This window comes from Dermochelys coriacea, chromosome 9 (genome assembly GCF_009764565.3).
Source record: "Dermochelys coriacea isolate rDerCor1 chromosome 9, rDerCor1.pri.v4, whole genome shotgun sequence".
Lineage (NCBI taxonomy): Eukaryota > Metazoa > Chordata > Testudines > Dermochelyidae > Dermochelys > Dermochelys coriacea.
The window spans coordinates 86,875,514-86,899,090 of NC_050076.1; the positions used below are offsets into that span (position 1 = coordinate 86,875,514).

General features: G+C 41.4%; 2 protein-coding genes across 8 annotated transcripts in view; one reads left to right on the plus strand and one right to left on the minus strand.

Annotated features, from left to right (window-relative positions):
- The first annotated feature begins 3 nt into the window (after positions 1-3).
- Positions 4-17,888, plus strand: PSMD10 (proteasome 26S subunit, non-ATPase 10). Of its 3 annotated transcripts, XR_006274149.1 has the most exons (7): positions 4-233; positions 970-1,068; positions 2,234-2,380; positions 2,469-2,635; positions 5,006-5,116; positions 5,586-5,813; positions 17,795-17,888. XR_006274149.1 is itself a non-coding variant. In XM_038417035.2 (6 exons), the coding sequence occupies exons 1-6, from the start codon at positions 120-122 to the stop codon at positions 5,629-5,631; spliced, it is 684 nt and encodes a 227-aa protein (XP_038272963.2). In that variant the 5' UTR covers positions 4-119; the 3' UTR covers positions 5,632-10,702. The 3 variants fall into 3 exon arrangements, 2 of the variants coding, with proteins under 2 accessions (XP_038272963.2, XP_038272964.2); XM_038417035.2 differs by lacking the exon at positions 17,795-17,888 and having other exon boundaries at positions 5,586-10,702; XM_038417036.2 differs by lacking the exon at positions 17,795-17,888 and having other exon boundaries at positions 60-233; positions 2,234-2,314; positions 5,586-10,702.
- The window catches only part of VSIG1 (V-set and immunoglobulin domain containing 1), a 36,387-nt gene continuing 21,943 nt past the window's right edge, over positions 9,134-23,577 (minus strand). For 3 of the 5 annotated variants that reach the window (XM_038417034.2, XM_043492143.1, XM_043492146.1), the window contains 5 exons: positions 21,647-21,845; positions 19,030-19,185; positions 17,983-18,102; positions 16,332-16,470; positions 9,134-12,125 (listed from right to left, as the gene is read on the minus strand). In XM_038417034.2, coding sequence (XP_038272962.1) covers positions 11,930-12,125; positions 16,332-16,470; positions 17,983-18,102; positions 19,030-19,185; positions 21,647-21,845 — 810 coding nt within the window. In that variant the 3' untranslated portion in view covers positions 9,134-11,929. The remainder of the gene's footprint in view (positions 12,126-16,331; positions 16,471-17,982; positions 18,103-19,029; positions 19,186-21,646; positions 21,846-23,577) is intronic. The other 2 variants (XM_043492145.1, XM_043492144.1) reach the window with 1 other exon arrangement.

Here is a 23,577-nt window from a genome sequence, read left to right on the forward strand (position 1 = left end):
CCCGGCGCCTTCCGGGCCGACCTGCTTCTCTGATTGGCTGCCTGGAGGGGGAGGAGGGGCGTGTTGTGGCTCCGCCCCCTTTCCTGAGGGGACGGGCAGAGCGCCTGCCGGGCGTCGGCATGGAGGGCTCGGTGTCCAGTGTGGAGGTCTGTAACCTGGCCTACACGGGGCAGCTGGAGTTGCTGCAGGACCGGCTGAGGGAGGACCGCGGCCTGGCTACGCGCAGCGACCAGGTCAGGCGGAGCGGGGTGTTAGGGGCTCGGGGCCCTCAGCTGGGCCGGCTCGTTGGAGGGAGGCAGGGGCCCGGGCTTGGGAGATGTGTGGCGTAGAGTGTCCTGCGCATGCTCAATACATCTGCTGAAGCCACTGCCCTTCACCCTGCCCTGACGACCCATAAGACTCTGCGGACTGCTTTTGGCGGGGTTAAAAAGGGGTAAAGGGGGTGAATCGGAGTAGCGGGGTGGCCCGGGTCTGAGCAGGGGGCGGAAATTGACTGGTCAGGGGGGTCAAGCAGCTGGAGGCAGCATTAGGAGAGGGGCTAAAGGGCAAAATCAAGGCTTGGCGGGAGGAGCAGGAGTTAAGCTCGTGGTGAGGCGATGGCAGGGGTGTCAGAGGGCAAAACCCAGCACAGGCAGGGGCACAAGAGTTACCCCAGTGGGACTGAGACGCCAATGTTTGCAAAAATGGTGGGGGGCAAAGGGACTTTTTTATTTCCCCTCTCACAGACAGTACGTCTCCGTATCCCAGGGCTTCCCAGGGCTGGGTTCAAAAAGGCATAGGCAGCCAGTAGCACATTCCTACACAGAGCAGTTTACTACACTACAGGGGTCCTATCAGTCTGTATCAGCTGGAGACCTGGGGCCCTGCTCTCTCCCATGTATTTTCCCCGCTGCCTGCCCTGCCATCTCCCCTCAGGATCCTGTGCTAGGAGCTCAGCTGACCCATGTCGTGTTTTGTTCCTGTTTGCAGGATCGCAGAACAGCGCTGCACTGGGCATGCTCAGCGGGACAGACGGACGTCGTGCATTTCTTGTTAGGCCTGGGCGTGCCTGTCAATGACAAGGACGACGTAAGTTCTGTACATTCCTAGAAACATACTCCTGAAAGCGCAGAAGAATGTTCTGTGCAGCTTTGGGCTTGATGGACTGATTTTTTAGGAATCGAGAAGGAGGTGAGTAGAACTGGCCAGATCCCAAGGCTCATGCCTTTGTTACAGCTGGTATATCGTTTGGGTTTAATAATCTACGTGCTCTCAGTGTTTAGTTCTGAGTCTTGCACCATTTTTAAGAATGAGCCACCTGGTGATGGCGGAAGGTTCCACAAGGAGACTGTCCCCCTAAGGATTTGGTAGCAAACTCATTTCCATGGATAGTAATTTATAGATTACTATGAATACTGTTCTACTTGTTATGTAACTAAAATCTTATTCTATTCTGCATAGACTTATATGTTTTCTTCATTACTGTAATATATGACTGCCTTCCAATATAGTGCATTAAGTGACATGAATAACATCTGTCACAAATGGTTTGTTCTGCCTCTCTCATCTCCTTTCTGGAAAGAGACCTGTTTGTGCAGTGTAGTGTGTGGTTTTTCTGAGTTCTTAGTAAAATGTACATGCTGCTATGTATGTGTTGGAGAAGGTAGGCAAGTGTCGCTTCTCCAACAGACAGTGATAACGTTTGTGAAGGTCTAAGTTCTTGTGGGAGTTCATTTCACAGTCTTGGACCAGCCCCCAAAGAAGCGCTGTCTGCTGCATAGGGGAGAATTATCCTTACGGTAGAAAGTGCCTGAGAAGCAGAATTGTCTACCACTTTGTCTTTATCCTGGAGTTTTAGGGGATCTTTTAGATATACTCAGCCCAGGCCTTTGAGCGCCTTGAAGGTAAGGACTGAGATCTTGAACTTTGACTTGATATTCTGCAGGAAGCCGTTGTAGAGAGCAGAGGATAGGCTTGATGTGCTCAGGGTAGCCCATGTTGCTGGCATTTTCCTTTAGTTGGTGGACAAGCTGGAGTAGTAATGTCTATTATGAACAGTACTGCAAGAACAATAATCTTTTTAAAGAAGGGGAAGTTGTCAAGTTCTCTTCAGTGTTCTACTGTCTACTGAAAATAAACTTGCAGAAACTTTAGAAGGCCTTTCTGCCACTCTTACCAGGACTAGTACCTTACTCTATAGTGGGCTTTTTCCTTGCAATTGTAGGTTTTAAACTATTTTTTCCTGCCTCTGTAGGCTAGCTGGACTCCTCTCCATATTGCAGCTTCAGCGGGCCATGATGAAATTGTGAAAGCTCTGATTGGAAAAGGTGCTCAGGTGAATGATATTAATCAAAATGGCTGCACACCTCTGCATTATGCAGCCTCCAGAAATAGACAAGAGGTATGATTTCATATGTAATAGGTCTTGCTCTTCCTTTGTATTATCATTAAAATGATGATTTTTTTCCCCCATTTCCCCACATGCTTAGATTGCAGTTATGCTGTTACAGAATAGAGCTGATCCTGACGCAACAGACCACTTTGAATCCACTCCATTACATAGAGCAGCAGCTAAAGGAAACCTAAAAATGATTCAGATCCTGCTGCAGTACAAAGCGTCTGTGAATATGCAGGACTCTGAAGGGAACACAGCTCTGTAAGTGATGTTACGTTTCTGTTTTTTAATCTCTGAACTGAAAACTCCACTTAAATGCAAGTATCCTCAAACTCTCGGTTCCTTCAGAAAGCTCTAGAGAAGGGTAACAAGATGTCTTATTCATTTCCAGTCACCATGTTTTAATTTTTTTTTTTCTTTTCAAATACATACTAAGACTTGTTTCCTGGTGAAGCATAAAACCTAGTTACAGTAACAATCACTCAGTAATTCAACTATACTGCCCCTAGAGGATAGACCAATGGTCTCAATTTATTATGTGGCCCACAACTTATGACCTGCAGGGGCTAGGTGGCAGGGCAGCAGCAGCCCAGACCCCAATCCTGGAGCTTGCAGGGCTGACCGGCTGCCCCAACCCTAGATGCCTGCCCTGTCCCACGCCGTGCGGCTCCTGCCCCGCCCCATTGGGTGGCAGGTCAGCCCAGACCGCTCTGCCTGGGACCCTGGCACGCAGGCCAGCCTTTAGCATGCAACTGAGCTGGGCCACAGCTGTGTGGTAATTGGGCTGCAGGTTGAGAACCGCTGCAGTAGACAATATGCCAGCAGTATAAATGCTAGACGAAGCTATTCTGTTAGTCTTCTGTAGGGCTGTTGATTAATCGCAGTTAACTCGTGCGATTAACTCAAAAAAAATTAATCGCGAATAATCGCAGTTTTAATTGCACTGTTAATAGAATATCAATTGAAATGTATTACATATTTTTGGATGTTTTCTACATTTTCAAATATGTTTATTGATTTCAATTACAACACAGAATACAAAGTGTATAGGTTTCAGAGTAGCAGCCGTGTTAGTCTGTATTCGCAAAAAGAAAAGGAGTACTTGTGGCACCTTAGACTAACAAATTTATTTGAGCATAAGCTTTCGTGAGCTACAGCTCACTTCATCGAAGCCGTATAGGGCTCGCTTTATGTTATAATTTTTTATTACAAATATTTGTACTTTAAAAATGATAAAAGAAATAGTATTTTTCAATCCACCTCATACAAGTACTGTAGTTCAATCTCTTTATCGTGAAAATACAACTTACAAATGTAGATTTTTTTATTTTTTTTTAAATTTTGGTTATATAACCACTCAAAAACTCAACAACGTAAAGCTTTAGAGCCTACAAGTCCACTCAGTCCTACTTCTTGTTCAGCCAATCACTAAGACAGATAAGTTTGTGTATATTTAAAGGAGATAATGCTGTCTGCTTCTTATTTACAATGTCACCTGAAAGTGAGAACAGACGTTCGTTTGGCCCTTTTGTAGCTGGCATTGCAAGGTATTTACATGTTAGATATGCTAAACATTCGTATCCCTCTTCATGCTTCAGCCACCATTCCAGAGGCCATACTTCCATGCTGACAACGCTCAGTAAAAATACAATGCAATCATTAAATTTATTGGGGGAGAGTTGTATGTTTCCTGCTGTTTTACTCGCATTCTGCATATATTTCATTTTATAGCAGTTTCGGATGATGACCCAGCACATGTTCATCTTCAGAACACTTTCACTGCAGATTTGACAAAATGCAAAGGAGGTATCCATGTGAAATTTCTAAAGACAGCTACAGCACTTGACACAAGGTTTAAGAATCTGAAGTCTAAATCTAAAACTGCGATTAATCACTATTAATTGTTTTGAGTTAATCACATGAGTTAACTGCGATTAATTGACAACCCTTCTATTAAGCAAACAGGCAGAAGTTAAATGCAAAATGCATGCATCTAGGGCAATATCCATATGTAAACTCTTACAGTAAAAATTTAAATTGATGGCAAAACTAATATTTGACTAAAATATTAGTGAGGATTTCACTTCTATTGTTTAAGGAATAATTGCATTCTGTTTGCTATTGTTGTGCAATAATATCAGATTATATTTTTAAAAAATAAATTGACAATTGGCCAAAGACAGATAAAAGTGGTATAGTTGCTAATATGTATTTTTTTTCCATTTTTGATGAGGGATTTTTGACCAAACGCAGGCATCTCAATGCATGTGGAGGCTGTGTGTGTGTGTGTTGCATAATTGAGGTTCAGATATTGGAGCTTTTTTTGACTTCCCAAAGCTAGCTGGCTGCTCGGCTGGGCTACAATCTAGTGTTGAAATGGTCTTGGGCTTGAGAAGACAGCAGCCTTGGGAAATACTCAAGCTGTCCAATGGCAGTGGAATGACTGGGAATAGGCTTTGAAGTCTATGTTCACATTTGGAATTGTGTGTTCTTTCCCCATATTCCTTTACCTCCTACCCCTGCGAAACATCCATGACTCTTTAATTGTGGCTATATATAAACTCCTTAGTGTCTGGCACTTTAAACTTGGTAGATTTGGCAACAATCAGGGGTTTCTTGTTCTTGTTACAGCCATTTAGCCTGTGATGAAGAGAGAGTGGATGAGGCAAAGCTGTTGGTGTCCCATGGTGCAAGTATTTACATTGAGAACAAAGAAGAAAAGACCCCATTGAAAGTGTCAAAAGCTGGCCTGGGAACTGTACTTAAAAGATTGGTGGAAGGCTAGCAGTGTTGGATGAGTTATGACTTGAATGCCATTCCTGATGCACACATTTAAGACTATTTTAATATTTGATAGCTTACTGGTAATGGCTTAAATGTTGTTATAATGTGCATATATAATGTATGTAGTGGTATATATCAGTACCCTTCAATTGTACCGCCAAGTGCACTTCTTCTAATTGCCTGTTAATTAAACCAGTCAGCACTTTTTAAGTATTTTTAGTATCCTGCAGTTTTGTTTCATGTAAAATTATTGTTACTCTTATAAATTGGAATTGGAACAACCTATTTGGTTCTCTTTTTTCTATTTTACAGGGCCTCGTGTGGGATTGTTTCTTTATAGTATTGTGTTCAGACCTGTTGCTTGAGCCATTTAAAATGAGGTTTGCTTTGGAAGCCCATTCCACAGTCTGATATTGCTTTTTGTTACAGCTGGCCAGAAAATGGAATTGAAGTTCTGTGTAAAACTTCCATAGAACTACAATGTTTTAGGTGTTTCCAAAACACAATATGCTTCTTGGAATCCCTGACTGCCCACCCAGATGAGTTACCGAGGAGCTGGGGATCCCAGGACATACAGGCTGCTGGCTTCTTAGCAGCCCACCTGATGGGGATCGCAGGGAGCTCATTTTGGTAGCTCTGGAAGCCAAAATTCAAGGTCAGTTTGCCTGGCAGGCTGCAGTGGAGCTGGGACTTCAGAAAACAGTCCTCAAAAAAAAAAAAAAAAAAATTCTGTTGGAAAATTTCCAATCAGTTCTGCATCTTGTAAAGGAGCTGGTGTTTTTTTTCCTTTTTTCTTCTTGGTATTTATATTACACAGTTGTTTTTTTCAGTTTAATCCAATTCGTATTTCACTTCAGACCACTCTAAACTATTCCTCTCCCTCCTTGTTATCTACATGACCATTTCAACTGTTTCTAGAAGTTAATTCTATTTGCCACCCCTTTCATTCGTCAGACCCCCTTTTGGCATAGCTATGAATACTTCACTCTCAATACGTCCTTATTGCCTGGTCTGTCTGGCCCTCTAGTCTGTGATGTTCTCTTCAGTTTGTCAAACACTTCCTGGGTCTGAGATGATCAAACTGTGTCTACTAATGTACGTGCAGACTCGCTAATGCCCCCTAAGAGACACTGTCATCTAATTACATTGCTTTCTGCTGGCCCTGTATGTCTCGCTGCAAGCTCCCATCTAATTTTACTGTCTGCTATCATCATGTGCCTTTATTTAATATCCCAGCTTTTAAGAGGTGTTGTGCCGATTGAATATCTGTGTTCTGGATTTTTTCCTCGAGATGTACTAGCTCCAATCTCATTGCAGTTCCTTCTTTAGCTGTCAATGCTGGTGATTTGGTGCATCCCACTGTGTAATATTATCTCTGACATTTAATGTGCAGTTTACCTTTTTAATATCAATAGTCCAGGGCACCCTTTATTTACCAGCAGCAACTTCTGCTTCCTTAGTTATAGGAAGATAAAACTGTTGTATGACTGAAAGACGTGGTGTTCATGGGCATGTACTGGTTTTTGTACTAATAGTCTTGTAGGTGATAATTGTAACAAAAGTTCCAAGCAGTGCCCTGAGGTTGCATCCCTATAGTGAGAGTTATCACTTTACTTAGCTTTCTTTGAATTTTCCCTGCTGTGATTATATGGCTATAAAGCACCTTCCAGCAGAAGCTCCTTCTAGTCCCATGAACACTTATGAAATAAAACTGGTCTTTCTGGAAACCAGTTCTTCTGGAAAGTCCTCCTCTTCCTAGGAGGACCACAGCAGTGCACATTCATAACTTGGAGCTGAACTCTTTTGGAATAGGAACACTTCTTCGAGGTCAAACTGTCACCATTCCATTAATTCCTTGTCTTTTCTGTTTGGGGGGCAGAGGGGCCTCAGACTTAGCTGGGAGTTAGCTTTGACTCAGATGAAAAGAAACTTTCATGGCAAGACAATTTCCAGTAATTTCATATTCCTAAATACGAACTTTCAGAGTAGTGGGAGAGTAGCGTATCCTCCTCACATTCTCCTTTCTTGGGGCGTCTGAGTTGCATAAAGTTATATTCATAGGCTATGAATAGATAGTACTTTTTACTGTGAATGAATTCCATGCTGTCCCCTCCCTTCTGGACCATTCTTTATCAGAGGAGTAAACCAATGAAGTGATGCAGTCCTGTGGCCTTGTCTGCTAACCAAGCATTCGATGGTTTCCTCCTCCTCTCCTTGGCAGTGTCCTATGTCTTACGTTTGTGCTGATGAACACTGAATGGGTATTAGAAAACCTTTTTTACGTGACCAATACGTTCAGTTTGTTGTTATTCCTGAACAGAGTTGACATTGCTCCTACGCCGCTTTAGGAAGCGTATGATTAACATAATTCACTGATGGCAAAAGCATCTCGGCATCAGGGAAGTACAGAATTGAGAACACAGGACTTAGCAGCAAGGAACTGTTTAACAGATGACAGCGAGACTTCTTAGACACCCTTTCTGCCCCCCCCACCCCCGTTTTGGGTGGGTGGGGTTAGGGTGCTTATTTAACTAAATTCTGTTGTGAACAATATAATAAGGTTTTGTAATGGCAAACTTTATTAAACTTATATGTAACAAAAGAATCTGTATCATTAGCTAAATCACTTATGCACATAAGTCAAATAAAAGAACAAATCAGTAAGCTGAAATATTGCCAGAGCTGAGATGTGGGAGAGAGAGACTGCATGTAAATAGAATCAGTCTATCCTTCAGTTACAAGGAAAAGTCACAATAATAAAAATTTTACAATATGACTGCTTCTGTATAAGAGAGTAAAGAGATTGCAGTTTCCTACCAACAATTGTAAAGCAAACCAGAAAATTGTATCTAAACACTTCATACAAAGTGATCTCCACACTAGAAAATAAAATGCAGTTTTAAGTTTTCTTAGGAGAGAGTGGTAGGGTCCAAGCAAAACTTGCTCTCTAACAATAAGCTGTTGATATGCAAAATTGATTGATTGAGAGAGAAACCAATGATTTTGGCTAAGATGCTTTTCAACCTGCATCTCTTAAATACTAAATTCCAGGAACTTCCAGAAGTAAGAACTATAACCTTCGTTCTTATGTCCTAACCACTGTGTTGTCAGAGCTGTATAATATTACTGCAAAGGGTTATGATAGAGAGAAATATAGAATCAAACTAAATCAGAATGATTACGTATTCTAAATCATTGTATAGATTTTGGTGGTGATAGGGTTAAGTATTAAAATGTCCAAGGTTTGAGCTTTCAGATCAGTAAAGTAATCTTTGGTTTGGGATTTATGTCAATAATGAAGTCTGTTACTCATCTATAAATATGAGTACCTTGCTGCAAGGAGTGAAATTCTACTCTAATGCCCCTAACACTGTTGTAGAGAGGAGTGAAGCCAGTGCGTCATCAAAACGGTGCAGCTCCTATGGGGAGATGGGATACAGTAGGACAGAAGGGAACAGAGACAGTAGGTTTATATTGCTTTGTCCCTGGCAGTATTTCCAACAGGTGCTTAATGCTGGTCATTGCAACAACTACCCTTCTATGCCCCTGTGTGGGGACAAGGGTGAAAGCAGAGAACCAAGCATAGCATAACTTGTGCGTCAGCCATGCTACTAGGGGAGAGGGTAGTACTACGGCAATCCTGAGCTGTAAAGGGGTGGGGATGGAATTCTGTATGGCTACTTGGGATCTATTCAGGTCAAAGACATTGCTGCATTCCTGTCTGTCAGCCTATGAATTCTGCTTTCGCCAGGAGATAATGGCTAAGAGACATTGTGTGACTTTTTATGTGGAGCTTCCCTAGTGTGACGAAGTGGGAATTTTCTGTAATTTTATGAATCCTAGGCATGCCTCAGTTTCCCTCTGTACATTGCATTGCTACCCAGTAGGTGCAAAGGGGGTAACCCTGCTCTGAAACAATGCAGGAGTTGTCAGGGGTAGGGTAGCAGGGAATTAATTAATTAAAAAAAAAAAACTAAACTGTCTTGACCTGACCCAAATCAACAGAGGGACTGGAAGAAGGGGTCTTTTAGAGGGACTCAAGTGGCTGGACCAGAGAGGGCTCATCAGGGCACTGGTTTGACTAGGATAGACTGTTGCTTAACTGCTGCCTCTGTGTGCCAACATAAGGACTCTCGGATTCTCTGTGCCAGGTGATGATAAACTGTTACCTTGTTTGAAAAGGCTCCCTGTGTTGCTGTGAGCCTTGTGTCTTGAAGGGGCCGGCACAAGCCTCCCACCGGACTCTGGCTTGGTTGGATTTGCTGCAGGGAGCCAAGGAGAAAGACGGGGATTGCTGGTGCTGAGTCATGGAGGCCATGGACCTGCCTGTTTGGAACTGTGTAGGTCCTTGAGGCCTGGCCCATTAAAGGGGTCACTCCCTGGAGACTGGTTACAGGCTGGGGCATAGACCAGACCCTGTGACTCCATGGTACCTAATAATGTTCCCCCATCTCCCCAAAGAAGATAGTTGGGTCTCACAAGAAAAAATGTCTACGGCATCAGAGCGAAGTTCTGAAAAATAGCCTCCACCACTCATGCAGCTCTTCAGGGGTTTCTGTGCTGTACAAACGTGATTGATTATTTTTTATTTAATTTGCCAAGATGTTCACGGAAAGCAAAAGCACAGTTATAATCCTACATCATCATAACCCATATGGTTGAAGCCAGCTCAGTTGCAGTCATATCTGGGTGCATCCCAAAATGGTAAGAAACATATCAACCTCCCTTAGTAAAAATACACCCACGTAAACTTACTTTGTCTGAAAAACCTCCCCCATTTCCCCTTCCCCAAAGTCAATCTAGCATTCTGATGAGCTGCATTAGAAAAGCTGATGTTAGGAAGTTAGCTTTTTATATTCGCTGAGAACTGCTGTCACACACTTTATTTACAATTAGTTTTACATAGGTTACAGATCCCATTCATATTCAGCAAATGTATGACTAGTGGTAGTGCCATGAATATTGAAATGACCTGTATTATTGCAGAAATCATAGTAACCTCTTCTCATTATAAGGCCTTGTAACTTAATATACTAAGCTATGTTAAGGAAAAAAAGCAAAGAGATCAGGTGAAGAAAACCAAGAAGAGATGTTAATTTATACGATTACACAATATGCTTATAAAAATGAAGACCATGCTATTTTATAGTGCCAAAGGGCAGTAGGTAGTTTTTTTAAATGTCCATATCAAACCTGAAGACATGAGAAAATCAATTAAAAAACAAACAAACATGTAGCTATAAACAAGGTCACTGATAAAATCACTTGTGTTTTGCATGCTAAGAGAAGCAAAATGCTACATAGGGTTTGCCTATTACAGTGGAAACATTTTTACTAATAAAGTTTATACTACTGTTAGCTAGGTAGAGGGCTCCCTCTGTCTGGCAATTCACTTGAAATATTTCATTAGCAAACTTTTCATCTGTGGTGAGGAATGACAATCAATGAGCAGCTTGTACTGCCTCATTACTTTTTTTTTCCCTAGTGAGATTGTTTAGTATTGTAGTTTTTGTCATACTCACAAGGCAACTTCAATAAGATTACTGAAAATTTCAGGTAACCTCATAATGATCATGGAATTTAAGGACCCAACCTGCAATCTTTGCTCAGGCAAAATGTCCATTAAAATTAATGGGAGTTTTGCCTGCTGAGACAGCTCTGAGTAATGACTTCAGATTTGGCCCAGACATTTTAGATATTTGGGCTTGGGTACCTGCTAGGGTGAAATCCTGGCACTGTTGACTTCACTGGAGATTTTGCCATTGACTTCAGCAAGTTCAGGATTTGACCCCTATCATCTAATCCAGTCAATTTTCAACTGAGGCAACAAAACTGAAAAATGGGGCCGAGTACTTTGTGGAATTTGTGTCTGTATGTATAAAGTGAACTCACTAGAGTACAGCAAAGTGGTAGATATGGAATTTCATAAATAATGTTAGTTGGCCAAAACGGAACCTTCTTTTATAGTACAGATCATAATTAGCACCTTATCAGTCTGAATATCTGAGTTTGCCTCAAATGTTGATACCCTCTTGTTTTGGTTAATGAGCCATTCATACAGCTGCTGAGCATCAGTGATAATTGAACTCAGGAACTTCAGCAACATTCCTACCAAAGTACTTCTTTAGTTAAAGGTGTAACTGCATTAGCTGCGAGTGAGAGGCAGGCTGTTACTGTTGCTGGCGTTGGCTACTACAGGCAGATATGAACACATGCTCTAGGAGTCTGCTCCTGCACCTGTTGAAATCAGTGGCTAAACTCCCATTGATTTCCAAGGTGCGGGATCAGGTTCTTAGATACTAACATATTTGCTAAGAGAGTCATCTTGTGTCATTCTCAGCACATGCAACACTTCAGATTGGCTGGCAATGACTGTTTTCTTTCAGAAAAGGGACTCCTGTGTTTACAAGCCATCATATAACTTCGCCAGCAGCCAATAAGAAAGCTCCAGTGTTGTCTGTCTTTCCAAACCCACTTAAAATTAATATTCTCAGATGGGTTGGGTAAATGGAGACATTAGCTATGCTGTCATTCATATTTGGTACACAGTCATACTAGATAGTTAATAAGTGCAATAACAAAATTGAAAAATGAGGCCATGATATGCATACTTCTGGGATGGTTGAAGGCATGATCTTCAAACTCCTGCCTTGTGATTAATACCTCAAATGCAGGTGTGTGGGTTATAACCACACTCCTTCCTGCATTAATTCAATACCAACATTTTTGAGGATGGGATCCATAGCAGATAAGGAAATTGCAGTAGAATTTTTAGGCTCTTGTTTGTATCTCCAATCCTTGCATCTCATCGTTTTCAGGCATTCCAGAGGCAGCAACTTCCTTAGAAGTAGAGTATTCATTGGCTGCATTAGCTTCTCTGCTTGGTGTAGCTGTGGCAATAGACTCATTTTCTTGGGTGGGTATATTAACATATTCGACATTTGCCTGTTGTTTCTGAGGCATTGGTCTGCAGGAAGGCAAGATGGGGGTTAGACTAATTAATAACAAATCGAAATCCTCCCTATAATAGAGCCTCCCAAAAGGAACATCCTAGAAAACCCTGACCTAATGACTATAGTATGATTGATTATATTTCACACTAGCCCCGAGAGCTCCCCATTGTATATAAAAGTTATGATACAATTTTCCGATGATACAAAGATTGGCAGAGTAGTAAATAATTATGAGGAGAGGGCAGTCAGACAGAAGGACCGGAATTGTTTGGTAAGCTGGGCCCATTCAAACATGCATTTTAATACAGCTAAATGCAAGGTCATACATCCAGGAAAAAAGCAGGCAGGCCAGGCCAATGGAATGGGGGACTGTATCCTGAAAAGCAGCGACACTGAAAAAGATTTAGGGGTTATAGTGGACAAACAACTGAACATGAGCTCCAAGTACAATGCCGTGGCCAAATAGGCTAATGCAATCCTTGGATGTATAAACAGGGGTATTGCGTAGGAATAAGGGAGATGATTTTACTTCTGTATATGGCAACGGTGAGACCAGTACTAGAATACTGTGTCTTGTTCTGGTGTCCACATTTGCAAAAGGATATTGAAAAATTGGAGAGGGTACAGAAAATAGCCACAAAAGTAATTTGAGGGCTGTGAAAATGAGTTAGTGAGAAATTTGAGGTATCAATGTGTTTATGTTATTCAAAAGAAGATTGCAAGGTGACTTGATTGCTCTGTATGGAGAAAATACAGGGTACAAAAAGAACTCTGTAACCTTGTGCAGAAAGGCAGAACAAGAACCAATGGCTGGAAGTTAAAGCTACACAAATTCTAATTAGGCAGACTCCCAAGGGAAGTGGGGGATTCTTCATATGCTGAAGTCTTCACATCAGATCAAGACTGGATGCTTTTCTGGAAGTTATGCTTTAGTCAAGCACTTGGGCCCCGATTCACAAAGTCACTTAGGCACCTAAAACCCAGTTTTAGGCTGCACTGTGATCCACAACGCTCATACTTGGCTGCTGCCTAACCCTGTAGGCACTTAAACCTACTGGGCACCTTCATTTTCATGGTAAAAGTTCCCCTAGGCATCCAAGTTTCTGCTTCTGGACATGCACACTGCTGCCTCACTTTAGGAGTCCAGATGCCTGTCTCCTGCATGAGCCTCAGCCCGATCCACGAATGGGAGGAAAACGGGCAGAGGAGCACCTCTCTGGCCTGCAGGGTGTGATCTGGTAGGCATGCTCAGAGGCCACCTACTGGATCAGTTTCTATTCAGTGAATTCAGTTGGAGGGGGTGGTGATGCCACCCACCTTATAACTTTTAGCCAATGCTTAGAGCATTCACTTGGGATATGGGAGACCCAGGTTCAATATCCACCTCTGCCTCAGAGGGGAAAAGGATTTGAATAGGGTCTCCTACACCTCTCAGGAAAGTGCTCTATCCACTGAGCTATGGGATATTTTGATGTGGGACTCCCTCAATCTCTCCTGTTGAAGCTATAATGAAAGAGACAAGGTGGGTGAGTTATTAGCTGTATTACTGTCAGGTTTTTAACCAGGAGGGAGAAGAAGAATAGAAGGGGAAAAAATTCATAGGAAGGAGTTGTAGACCAAGCTGGATGAGCAAGCATCTTAGAGAGGTGATTAAGAAGAAGCAGAAAGCATACAGGGAGTGGAAGATGGGAGGGATCAGCAAGGAAAGCTACCTAATTGAGGTCAGAACATGTAGGGATCAAGTGAGACAGGCTAAAAGTCGAGTAGAGTTGGACCTTGCAAAGGGAATTAAAACCAATAGTAAAAGGTTCTATAGCCATATAAATAAGAAGAAAACTAAAAAGGAAGAAGTGGGGCCGCTTAACACTGAGGATGGAGTGGAGGTTAAAGATAATCTAGGCATGGCCCAATATCTAAACAAATACTTTGCCTCAGTCTTTAATAAGGCTAAAGAGGATCTTGGGGATAATGGTAGCATGACAAATGGGAAGGAGGATATAGAGGTAGATATTACCATATCAGAGGTAGAAGCGAAACTGAAACAGCTTAATGGGACTAAATCAGGGGGCCCAGATAATCTTCATCCAAGAATATTAAAGGAATTGGCACCTGAAATTGCAAGCCCATTAGCAAGAATTTTTAATGTATCTGTAAACTCAGGAATAGTACCGAATGATTGGAGAATTGCTAATATAGTTCCTATTTTTAAGAAAGGAAAAAAAAGTGATCCGGGTAACTACAGGCCAGTTAGTTTGACATCTGTAGTATGCAAGGTCCTGGAAAAAATTTTGAAGGAGAAATTAGTTAAGGACATTGAAGTCAATGGTAAATGGGACAAAATACAACATGGTTTTACAAAAGGTAGATCGTGCCAAACCAACCTAATCTCCTTTTTTGAAAAAGTAACAGATTTTTTAGATAAAGGAAATGCAGTGGATCTAATTTACCTAGATTTCAGTAAGGCATTTGATACTGTGCCACATGGGGAATTATTAGTTAAATTGGAGAAGATGGGGATCAATATGAACATCAAAAGGTGGATAAGGAATTGGTTAAAGGGGAGACTGCAACGGGTCCTACTGAAAGGCGAACTGTCAGGTTGAAGGGAGGTTACCAGTGGAGTTCCTCAGGGATCGGTTTTGGGACCAATCTTATTTAATCTTTTTTTAACTGACCTTGGCACAAAAAGTGGGAGTGTGCTAATAAAGTTTGCAGATGATACAAAGCTGGGAGGTATTGCCAATTCAGAGAAGGATCGGGATATTATACAGGAGGATCTGGATGACCTTGTAAACTGGAGTAATAGTAATAGGATGAAATTTAATAGTGAGAAGTGTAAGGTTATGCATTTAGGGATTAATAACAAGAATTTTAGCTGTAAGTTGGGGACGCATCAATTAGAAGTAACGGAAGAGGAGAAGGACCTTGGAGTATTGGTTGATCATAGGATGACTATGAGCTGCCAATGTGATATGGCTGTGAAAAAAGCTAATGCGGTTTTGGGATGCATCAGGAGAGGCATTTCCAGTAGGGATAAGGAGGTTTTAGTACCGTTATACAAGGCACTGGTGAGACCTCACCTAGAATACTGTGTGCAGTTCTGGTCTCCCATGTTTAAAAAGGATGAATTCAAACTGGAGCAGGTACAGAGAAGGGCTACTAGGATGATCCGAGGAATGGAAAACTTGTCTTATGAAAGGAGACTTAAAGAGCTTGGCTTGTTTAGCCTAACTAAAAGAAGGTTGAGGGGAGATATGATTGCTCTCTATAAATATACCAGAGGGATAAATACAGGAGAGGGAGAGGAATTATTTAACCTCAGCACCAATGTGGACACAAGAACAAATGGGTATAAACTGGCCACCAGGAAGTTTAGACTTGAAATCAGACGAAGGTTTTTAACCATCAGAGGAGTGAAGTTTTGGAATAGCCTTCCAAGGGAAGCAGTGGGGGCAAAAGATCTATCTGGCTTTAAGATTCTACTCGATAAGTTTATGGAGGAGATTGTATGATGGGATAATGGGATTTTGGTAAGTAATTGATCTTTAAATATTCAGGGTAAATAGGCCAAATCACCTGAGATGGGATATTAGATGGATGGGATCTGAGTTACTATAGAAAATTCTTTCCTGGGTATCTGGCTGGTGAATCTTGCCCATATGCTCAGGGTTTAACTGATTGCCATATTTGGGGTCGGGAAGGAATTTTCCTCCAGGGCAGATTGGAGAGGCCCTGGAGGTTTTTCGCCTTCCTCTGTAGCATGGGGCATGGTTGACTTGAGGGAGGCTTCTCTGCTCCTTGAAGTCTTTGAACCATGATTTAAGGACTTCAATAGCTCAGACATGGGTGAGGTTTTTCATAGGAGTGGGTGGGTGAGATTCTGTGGCCTGCGCCGTGCAGGAGGTCGGACTAGATGATCAGAATGGTCCCTTCTGACCTTAGTATCTATGAATCTATGAATACCTCACCCACCTTGTCTCTCTGATATCCTGGGATCAATACACATACACCAACACTGCAAGAAGCTATAAATAACAGTTTCAAAGTGAGACAAAAATAAATAGTCTTACTTTGTAAATGTTATTGCACCATATTTGACTTAGTTCCAAAGAAACGTTTGCGGTAGAGTAGTTTTGGTTTTGGATCCATCTTGACCATCTCTATTGAGGGGGTTGGTCAGGAAATGTTTGTCTTACAATCAAGCAAACAAAAATTCTTACTGCATTTCACTATTTGCTGCTTTCTCTTTTGTCTCCTTTTTCTTCTCTTTCTTGGTTAAAAACCAGACAATAATGCAGATAACAACTGCTCCCAGAATTGCTCCAATTAATGCTCCAGCAATGAGACCACCTTCTGAATCTGGAAAAATATGTGCACAGAGTTAATTTTAAAAAGCCACCAGTATAGAGATAATCCCATTGAAGGGGTACCAGATGAAGATATTGTGCTCAAAGAGCTGAGAACTAAAATCCATGCTTTTAGGGAAGGGTGAGTCAGGCTTTCACTATTCTTTGCCTCCCAGCTTCTTGCTAGCTGGCATTATATTGCTAGCTGTTCTCTACCCAAGCAGGCAGAGAGAGAAGCGAGAGGCTCAACAAACCTAAATAATCCATTCCCCACTTTTATGCCTGGCTACAGGAGAGAGAAGATGGTTGCTGTTTGACAGTATGGAGGGCTGTTTGGTTCTTCAACCCTTGCAAACAAGATTTTAATTCTGGATGGCCTCTATCTCCCATTTTCTGTTGAGATATAAAATGCAAGCCCTGCCTATCTATGATCACTAAGGATCCTAGGTCATTTTCATGGGTGTTAGCCTTGGTGTCCTATCCAAGTTCCAATTCACATTGTTACAGTCTATCTACCAACATCTCCCTGGTAGTTTCATTTGAGCAAGGCAATTTTATTATTTTACAGACCACTTACGAGAGAAATTATCTCAAGGACCCACTCCAAGCCCCTATCGCTTCGTTCTCAGAACATTTAATTCTACTGACTACCAGGAAAGATCACACAGAGCTCTGATAGGTCACAGGTTGAGAACAATTGGAGTAAAGTACTCTTCTTTCTTTCTAGCCTAATGTTGCACTATTAAACAGCTGCAACACTCCACTCCATAGACTGGAGCATTTCAATGGTGTTTGTAAAGTGTTCTAGGCCCCATTGGGATTGTGAGCTTGAAGTCAGTAGATATAAGGCCTGGATCTGGTTGCTCAAAGCCAATTAGAGACTCATGAGTTTAGATCCAGAGGTACAAGTTTCAATCCTCACTGCTGACAAACCACCCAGGGATGGAGAATTACAAAGTGGCGATCCATGCAGAGATTTGAAATGGGTGGATCTCCCTAGACAGGAGGTGTGTATAACTCAGGATGCTTACTCAGTGTTGCTCTATGTCCCCCTCTACTGGCTGGACCACATAAAGGTTTGTGAGGCTGCTACAGCCTTCCATCTAACAGAGCTAGGTCTGTCAGTTAACTCATACTATAGAAGCTCGTGGTTATAAATCCAGAGGTTCTGGATTCAAATCCCTGCTGCTGACAACCCAGTCCAGGGTGTGGTGTTATATTAGCATTTCTATAGTGTATTAGCTATTTAAAGTAGTTTAGGAACATTAACTAATTAAGCCTCATAACGCTCCTGTGAGATATGTTGCTAAGTATACATTAGTACGCCCATTTTACAGGAGGAAGATGGAGGCAGAGAGGTTAAATGACTTTCCCAAAGCCACACAAGGCCCAGTTGAGTTGAGAACTGAGGACCTCCTGACCACCAACCCAGTTCTTATTCCAAAACAGTCTACCTAACTCTTTTTGTCGTTCTGATTATGCTGTATGTAAAGCACATTTTATTCCATTCGTATGATGAACTCACGTGCTGCAGTCAAGTCAACTTCACAGCTGCTGTTTCCAAGGCTGTTACTAGCTATGCACCGGTAGTATCCAGTTTCAAAGGTGGTGAGATTACCAATAATTAAAAACCCAGTTTTTGTATCTGTGACAAATGAAAACATATGAACATGCATATTTATATACTATATGGGTAATTACTTGTATTTACTGAATAAGAATAATGATTAGTACAAGGCATGGGAGGTTGTATTGTAAATTTTGCAGCATTTAAATAAAGGGATTTCCTTAAAAAAATTTATTTAGAACCATTTATCTTCTTTGAAAACAATTGTGTATTAAGTGTATGAGAACCAGGTCCCTTACCCTGCAAACACAGAAGGATGTAATTTTACTCATTTGGGTAATACCATTGAAGCCAATGGGAATCTCTTGCAGGTGTAAAGTTATGCACATGCTTAAGTGTTTTCACAATGGGGGCTGTTATAAATATAAAAGGAAGACTAACCACCTTTAAATCCCTCCTGGCCAGAGGAAAAACCCTTTCACCTGTGAAGGGTTAAGAAGCTAAGATAACCTCACTGGCACCTGGACAAAATACTTTCAAAGCTGGGGGGGGGGGGGGGAAACAAAGGGTCCTCTCTGTCTGTATGATGCAGGGGCCTAGAAAACCAAACTACAATTTGAGTTCCACTGAGTATAAGTTTAGTATAAATTTGCATCTCACTCACTTCAAGGTGAATGAGATTACAAAAAAAAAAAAAATCAGTAAATTAGATTGTTGTAGTTCTTTTCATTTTAATGCTCTGAGGTGTCATTAGTGTCACGGGTAGGGATTTTTTTTTTTTTACATAATTATCTTTCTCTGAGGCCAGCAGCATTATATATTGTAAAATCAACAAAACCAGGCTAATGCATTTATGTAATGGCTATTAGTAAGTTTTGATAGGTAAAAATAAATTCAATCCACATTATTGCACACGAAGGGGGGAAATGCATTCTTTTCTATATTGACTAGAATATTGAAGGCACGGTTCAAGCCATCACACTCTAGGTCTTGCATGTTACTCACTGAGTTGTTCTGTCATGGGTTTGAGGGTCTCCCCTGATACTTTATACCACTGGTATGTAGGCACAGGCATTCCTTCCTGAGAATAGCAGGAGAGAGAGACAAGGTGGCCTGTCTCAGGGGTTCCCCGTAAGCTACAGTGAGGCTGTGAAGGTTTGACTGTAAAATAAAAGCAGGAAAAATAGTTAGACCATGGGTACAAATTCTGGGCCAAAATCTTGCTCGACCAAATTCTACTCTGTTACACTGGTGTAAATAATCTATTGACTTTGGTGATGTTGTTTTAGATTTCCACCAGAATAATAGATCAGATCCTGGCCCAGTAGTCTGACCACAATCTCTCCCACATAGACCTGAGCAGCAATAAAGAAAAGTGAACAGTCGGGGGAAAACTCTTACTGCCTTTCATGGTGTTTATCCTATTAAATACTTTTATAAAGGCTGTAAGGTATTACTTCTTGATGGAAAAGACTATCAATTATTTCAATTATATTACGACTGTCACTTTTCATAGATACTAAGGTCAGAAGGGACCATTCTGATCATCTAGTCCGACCTCCTGCACAGCGCAGGCCACAGTGTTCATCCCAGTCAAATCACTTTCTGTCTCATGGGATTGTAATATGTGGTGTAAGTGAGTCTATTCCATATGAGTGCAAAGATCTATAGCCTGATTCTTCACTGGTTGGTCATTGACACCTGTGCAAAATGCTACCTTTCTGTTTTGGTACTCAGCCATATCCTACTCTGAGCTACACCTGTGTTATTTTTAATTTCCTGCATTTGCTTGCTCGTGTCACCCATTTAACACAATTTAAACATATTGTTGAGGGCCTTTTCTGTAACTCCACTGCAGTGGAATTACACCAATGATTAATCTGGCCCAGTTTTTGTCTGTATAAGTACAAGCAGTAATGCTTGCTTTTCTAGGGAAAACTACAATCCCATTTTTCAAGCTTTGAGTCAAACTCATATATGCTCTTGTTTATTATTCTGCTGCAGAGTAACTGCTGCTTGGGTTGTTTTTTAAGATGGTTTTAATATCTGTGCTTTGAAAATTTGTTTCTTCCAGTGGATTTATCTCCATTTGCCTTTAATTGTCTCTTCTGTATAGACAAATGGTACAGCTGGAGCCATTTTCACATATGCAGTGACTTCTCACTCTAATCAAAAAGAAAAGGAGTACTTGTGGCACCTTAGAGACTAACAAATTTATTAGAGCATAAGCTTTAAGTGAGCTGTAGCTCACGAAAGCTTATGCTCTAATAAATTTGTTAGTCTCTAAGGTGCCACAAGTACTCCTTTTCTTTTTGCGAATACAGACTAACACGGCTGCTACTCTGAAACCTCACTCTAATCAACTATCCAGAGAGTATGTGGATAGTTGTTAGGTGGGGTTAGTATTAACATTTATCTTGTTAGCAAGTAAAATTTTTCTTCTCTCATTGCTTTTCATACTTGTTCAACTATCTGTTCAGGGTTGAACTATTGCTTTCTTTCAGCTGATGTGTACTCTGTACTCACCACAGAACAGAGAGCTACATTGATTAGACTTTTTAATAGAGAGGTAGTATTTGGACTGTTTATGGAACCAGGACTTCTGGATTTTACTCCTGGCTCCACCAATGACTATCTGTGTGGCCTTAGGCAAGTTGCTATGGCCAGCATTTTCAGATGTGGGGGCCTAAAACTATATCAAAAAGTGGCCTGCTTTTCACAGCTGCTTTAGACTTCCAAATTTTAAACCATTGGGCTTAGCCTTAAAGCCTAGGCCAGCAACCCTAGCTCAGGTAATGTTTTCAGCGTGCAGTTGTGGTTCCCAACTAAAAGTGTGTTTTAATTACTACCCAGTGAAGCTGGGTAGTAACAGCTACCAGAGGGATGTATATTTCTCTGGCCATTATAATAGGTGGCTCTATAATGCAGCAAGGTTAACAGGGAGGACTCCCATGGCGACTCAGATTTTACTGGCCATTAGAACAGGTGAGTGCAGTTATTAGTTGAGCAAAGGTTTCAGCATAAACATGTCACCCTATTCGCTAGGGGTGAGCAATGTTCCATAGGCACTATAATCAGCAGTCCTTTCCATGATTGCTTCATTCAGGCCAGGATTAAGAGGGTAGGTCTACATGCAGCTGGGAGTGAACCTCCTGAAAGCCTGAAGTCCAGCCCAAGCCACAATGTCCATACTTACAGGTTTCAGTCCATACTGCTATTTTTAGCATGCCATCTTGAGCCCCTCTGGCACGAATCTGTCTACCTGCTCTGAGAGGCTTACTCCCAGCTACAGTGTAGACATACCCAGAGACCCTGTGTGCTTACACGAGGCAGCACAGGTGCTGTTTGTCTGGGAGGTGGAGAACACCACTGGCTCTGTCTGTGTCCAGCAGCCCAGAAAAAGCCCTTCTTTCTATCAATTAAAATAAGTCCTGTTTCTTTACCATGATGATTACTGCATCGCACAGCGCCAGGGGGCCCACTGAACTAACTGACCAAAAGATGCCAACGTTCACATCCACTCCCCATTACATTATTCTCTTGGGTACCTTGTGGTGCATTTTTGAATCCCAGTTCAACACTGTGATAAAGCAACATGAAAACACAATGCAAAATAAATTACCCAGTACACGGACAGCCACAGATTTCTGGTTCCGTCCATTTGAATCTCGTGGATTGAAAACTTCGCAGGTATAGAACCCGGTGTCCGAGGGCTGCATGTTGGAGATTGTTATTGATGCATTTCCTTGGTTTGTTGTCCCATTTATTCTGTTCTTGAACTCTCCATACTCATAAGCCTGTCCATTCTGAAAATAATAGATCTGTGACACAAAATGGATCGTTAGTTAAATAAGAAGTGAGCTAATTGCATTTTGTTTGATGTTGCTATGTCAAATACAAAGAAATTTCAAAAGAAGCAAAGCCATCTTATGCCCAATTCCCTCACTGTAAAGAAAGCTGTGATTAAAACCATGCTGTACATTGCAATCTAAATTTCTAATCATATTCTTAGGTGATAAGCTCCTCAGGGCAGGACTGGGTCATTCTGGGTGTGTGTCTAGTAGCTAATACACTGTGGGAACTGCAGAAATAGAGTGGGATATTTGGGAAAGGCATATTTTCTTTACAAGAAACCAACTGCCAGGCAAGATTATGGACCATTATGTTACACCACCTAAGTAATAAAGCTAAGTTATGTACAATTAACAGAAGGGCTAATTAGAGGGCAAATTATTTGTAATGTAACTGATAATACGTCCTGTTACAAGATTATCATAAGAAATGGAATTGCCATTGCAAAGAAAAATGGATATTTGCAGGGTTAGTGAAAACTCTGCTTTCTAAATGAAAGTGTAAGCAAGCAGTAAAAGAGGTGAAGTGCATCTAATTAAAGATAGTTAAGACTGGCTAATGCAGAAAGACAAAACACAAGGGTAAGCAAACCAGAGACCAGCTATGTTTGCAGTAAATGTGGAGGCAATCACAATACAAGGCAGAGGTATCTACCATAAGCAATTGGAGTGCCATACATACAATAAAAGTGTCAGACATGCAATCAAAATGTTTCTGTCCCCATCAGTGTCATGCAGGGGTGGGGCTATTATCAGAGACCCTCAGGCAGGCCCCAACTCTTTCCTTTTCCCAATATGCTCTAGGGATGTAAGTCAGGAATAACTTCTCCATCTAATGGGAAATTATTGACATATTGGGCACATTATGAGGATTTGCATCTGTCTTTCAAACATCCAGCATCTTCCCTCAAATAAGAGACTTACTGTTGTACATTTAGATGAGCTCTCTTGCCGTTAGTAGTGTTACTTCTGATTTAGAGCAATGTGAGAGCCAGAGTGGGTTCTATAGACTTATGGACCTGAACTTGCTCCCATAAATGTCTGTAGCAAAACCTCCATTGATTTGAATGAAATGTAGAATTGGGCCCATTGTGGATGGTGATGGTTTGAATCTTAGGCCTTCGGTCTATCTAGGACTATCTAGGACTACTGATATCTCAGACCCCATGGTGATTTAGGAATGTACAAAGTTCTGATAGACCAGTCACACTCAGCCCTGTTTAGTTCTATTATAAAACAGTGTACTGAAAAAAATCAGCTTCTATGAAAGACATATTGAAACAGTTGCCCTTTTTATCCAGAGTTTAACAATAATACTCCTGCATAATAGTGCTACAGCTTGGAGCTACAGCTTTGTAGTGCTCTACTCAGTTCCTACTTTGATAAATGCTGTTCAATTTTGGTCAAGTTCCATTTGCTTCTGACTCATCAAAATTTTATTTTGTCAAAGATTTCCAATCAGCTTTAGTTCATGCTATGAATCCCCACCCCCAGACAATAAGCACAATTCCATTTACCTTGCAGATCCGTAGATTGTATTTTGAAGAAAAAACAAACACTTGTGCACCCTGATGCAGTGTTGACTGAAGTCTTTAATCAATGTTATCTGGATGTCTTTGTTAGCTTAAGGCAAGCTACACCCCAAAACTGCCAAAGTACAGTTGCTTAATACAATGATAAGATTTTCAATGAAGGTCAAAAC

Coding starts and splice junctions, on each gene's coding strand:
- PSMD10 (XM_038417035.2), top strand. CDS start 120: ATGGAGGGCTCGGTGTCCAGTGTGGAGGTCTGTAACCTGGCCTACACG. Junction 2,636..5,005: donor TCTGAAGGGAACACAGCTCT/GTAAGTGATGTT, acceptor TTCTTGTTACAG/CCATTTAGCCTGTGATGAAG. Junction 5,117..5,585: donor ACCCCATTGAAAGTGTCAAA/AGCTGGCCTGGG, acceptor GCTTTTTGTTAC/AGCTGGCCAGAAAATGGAAT.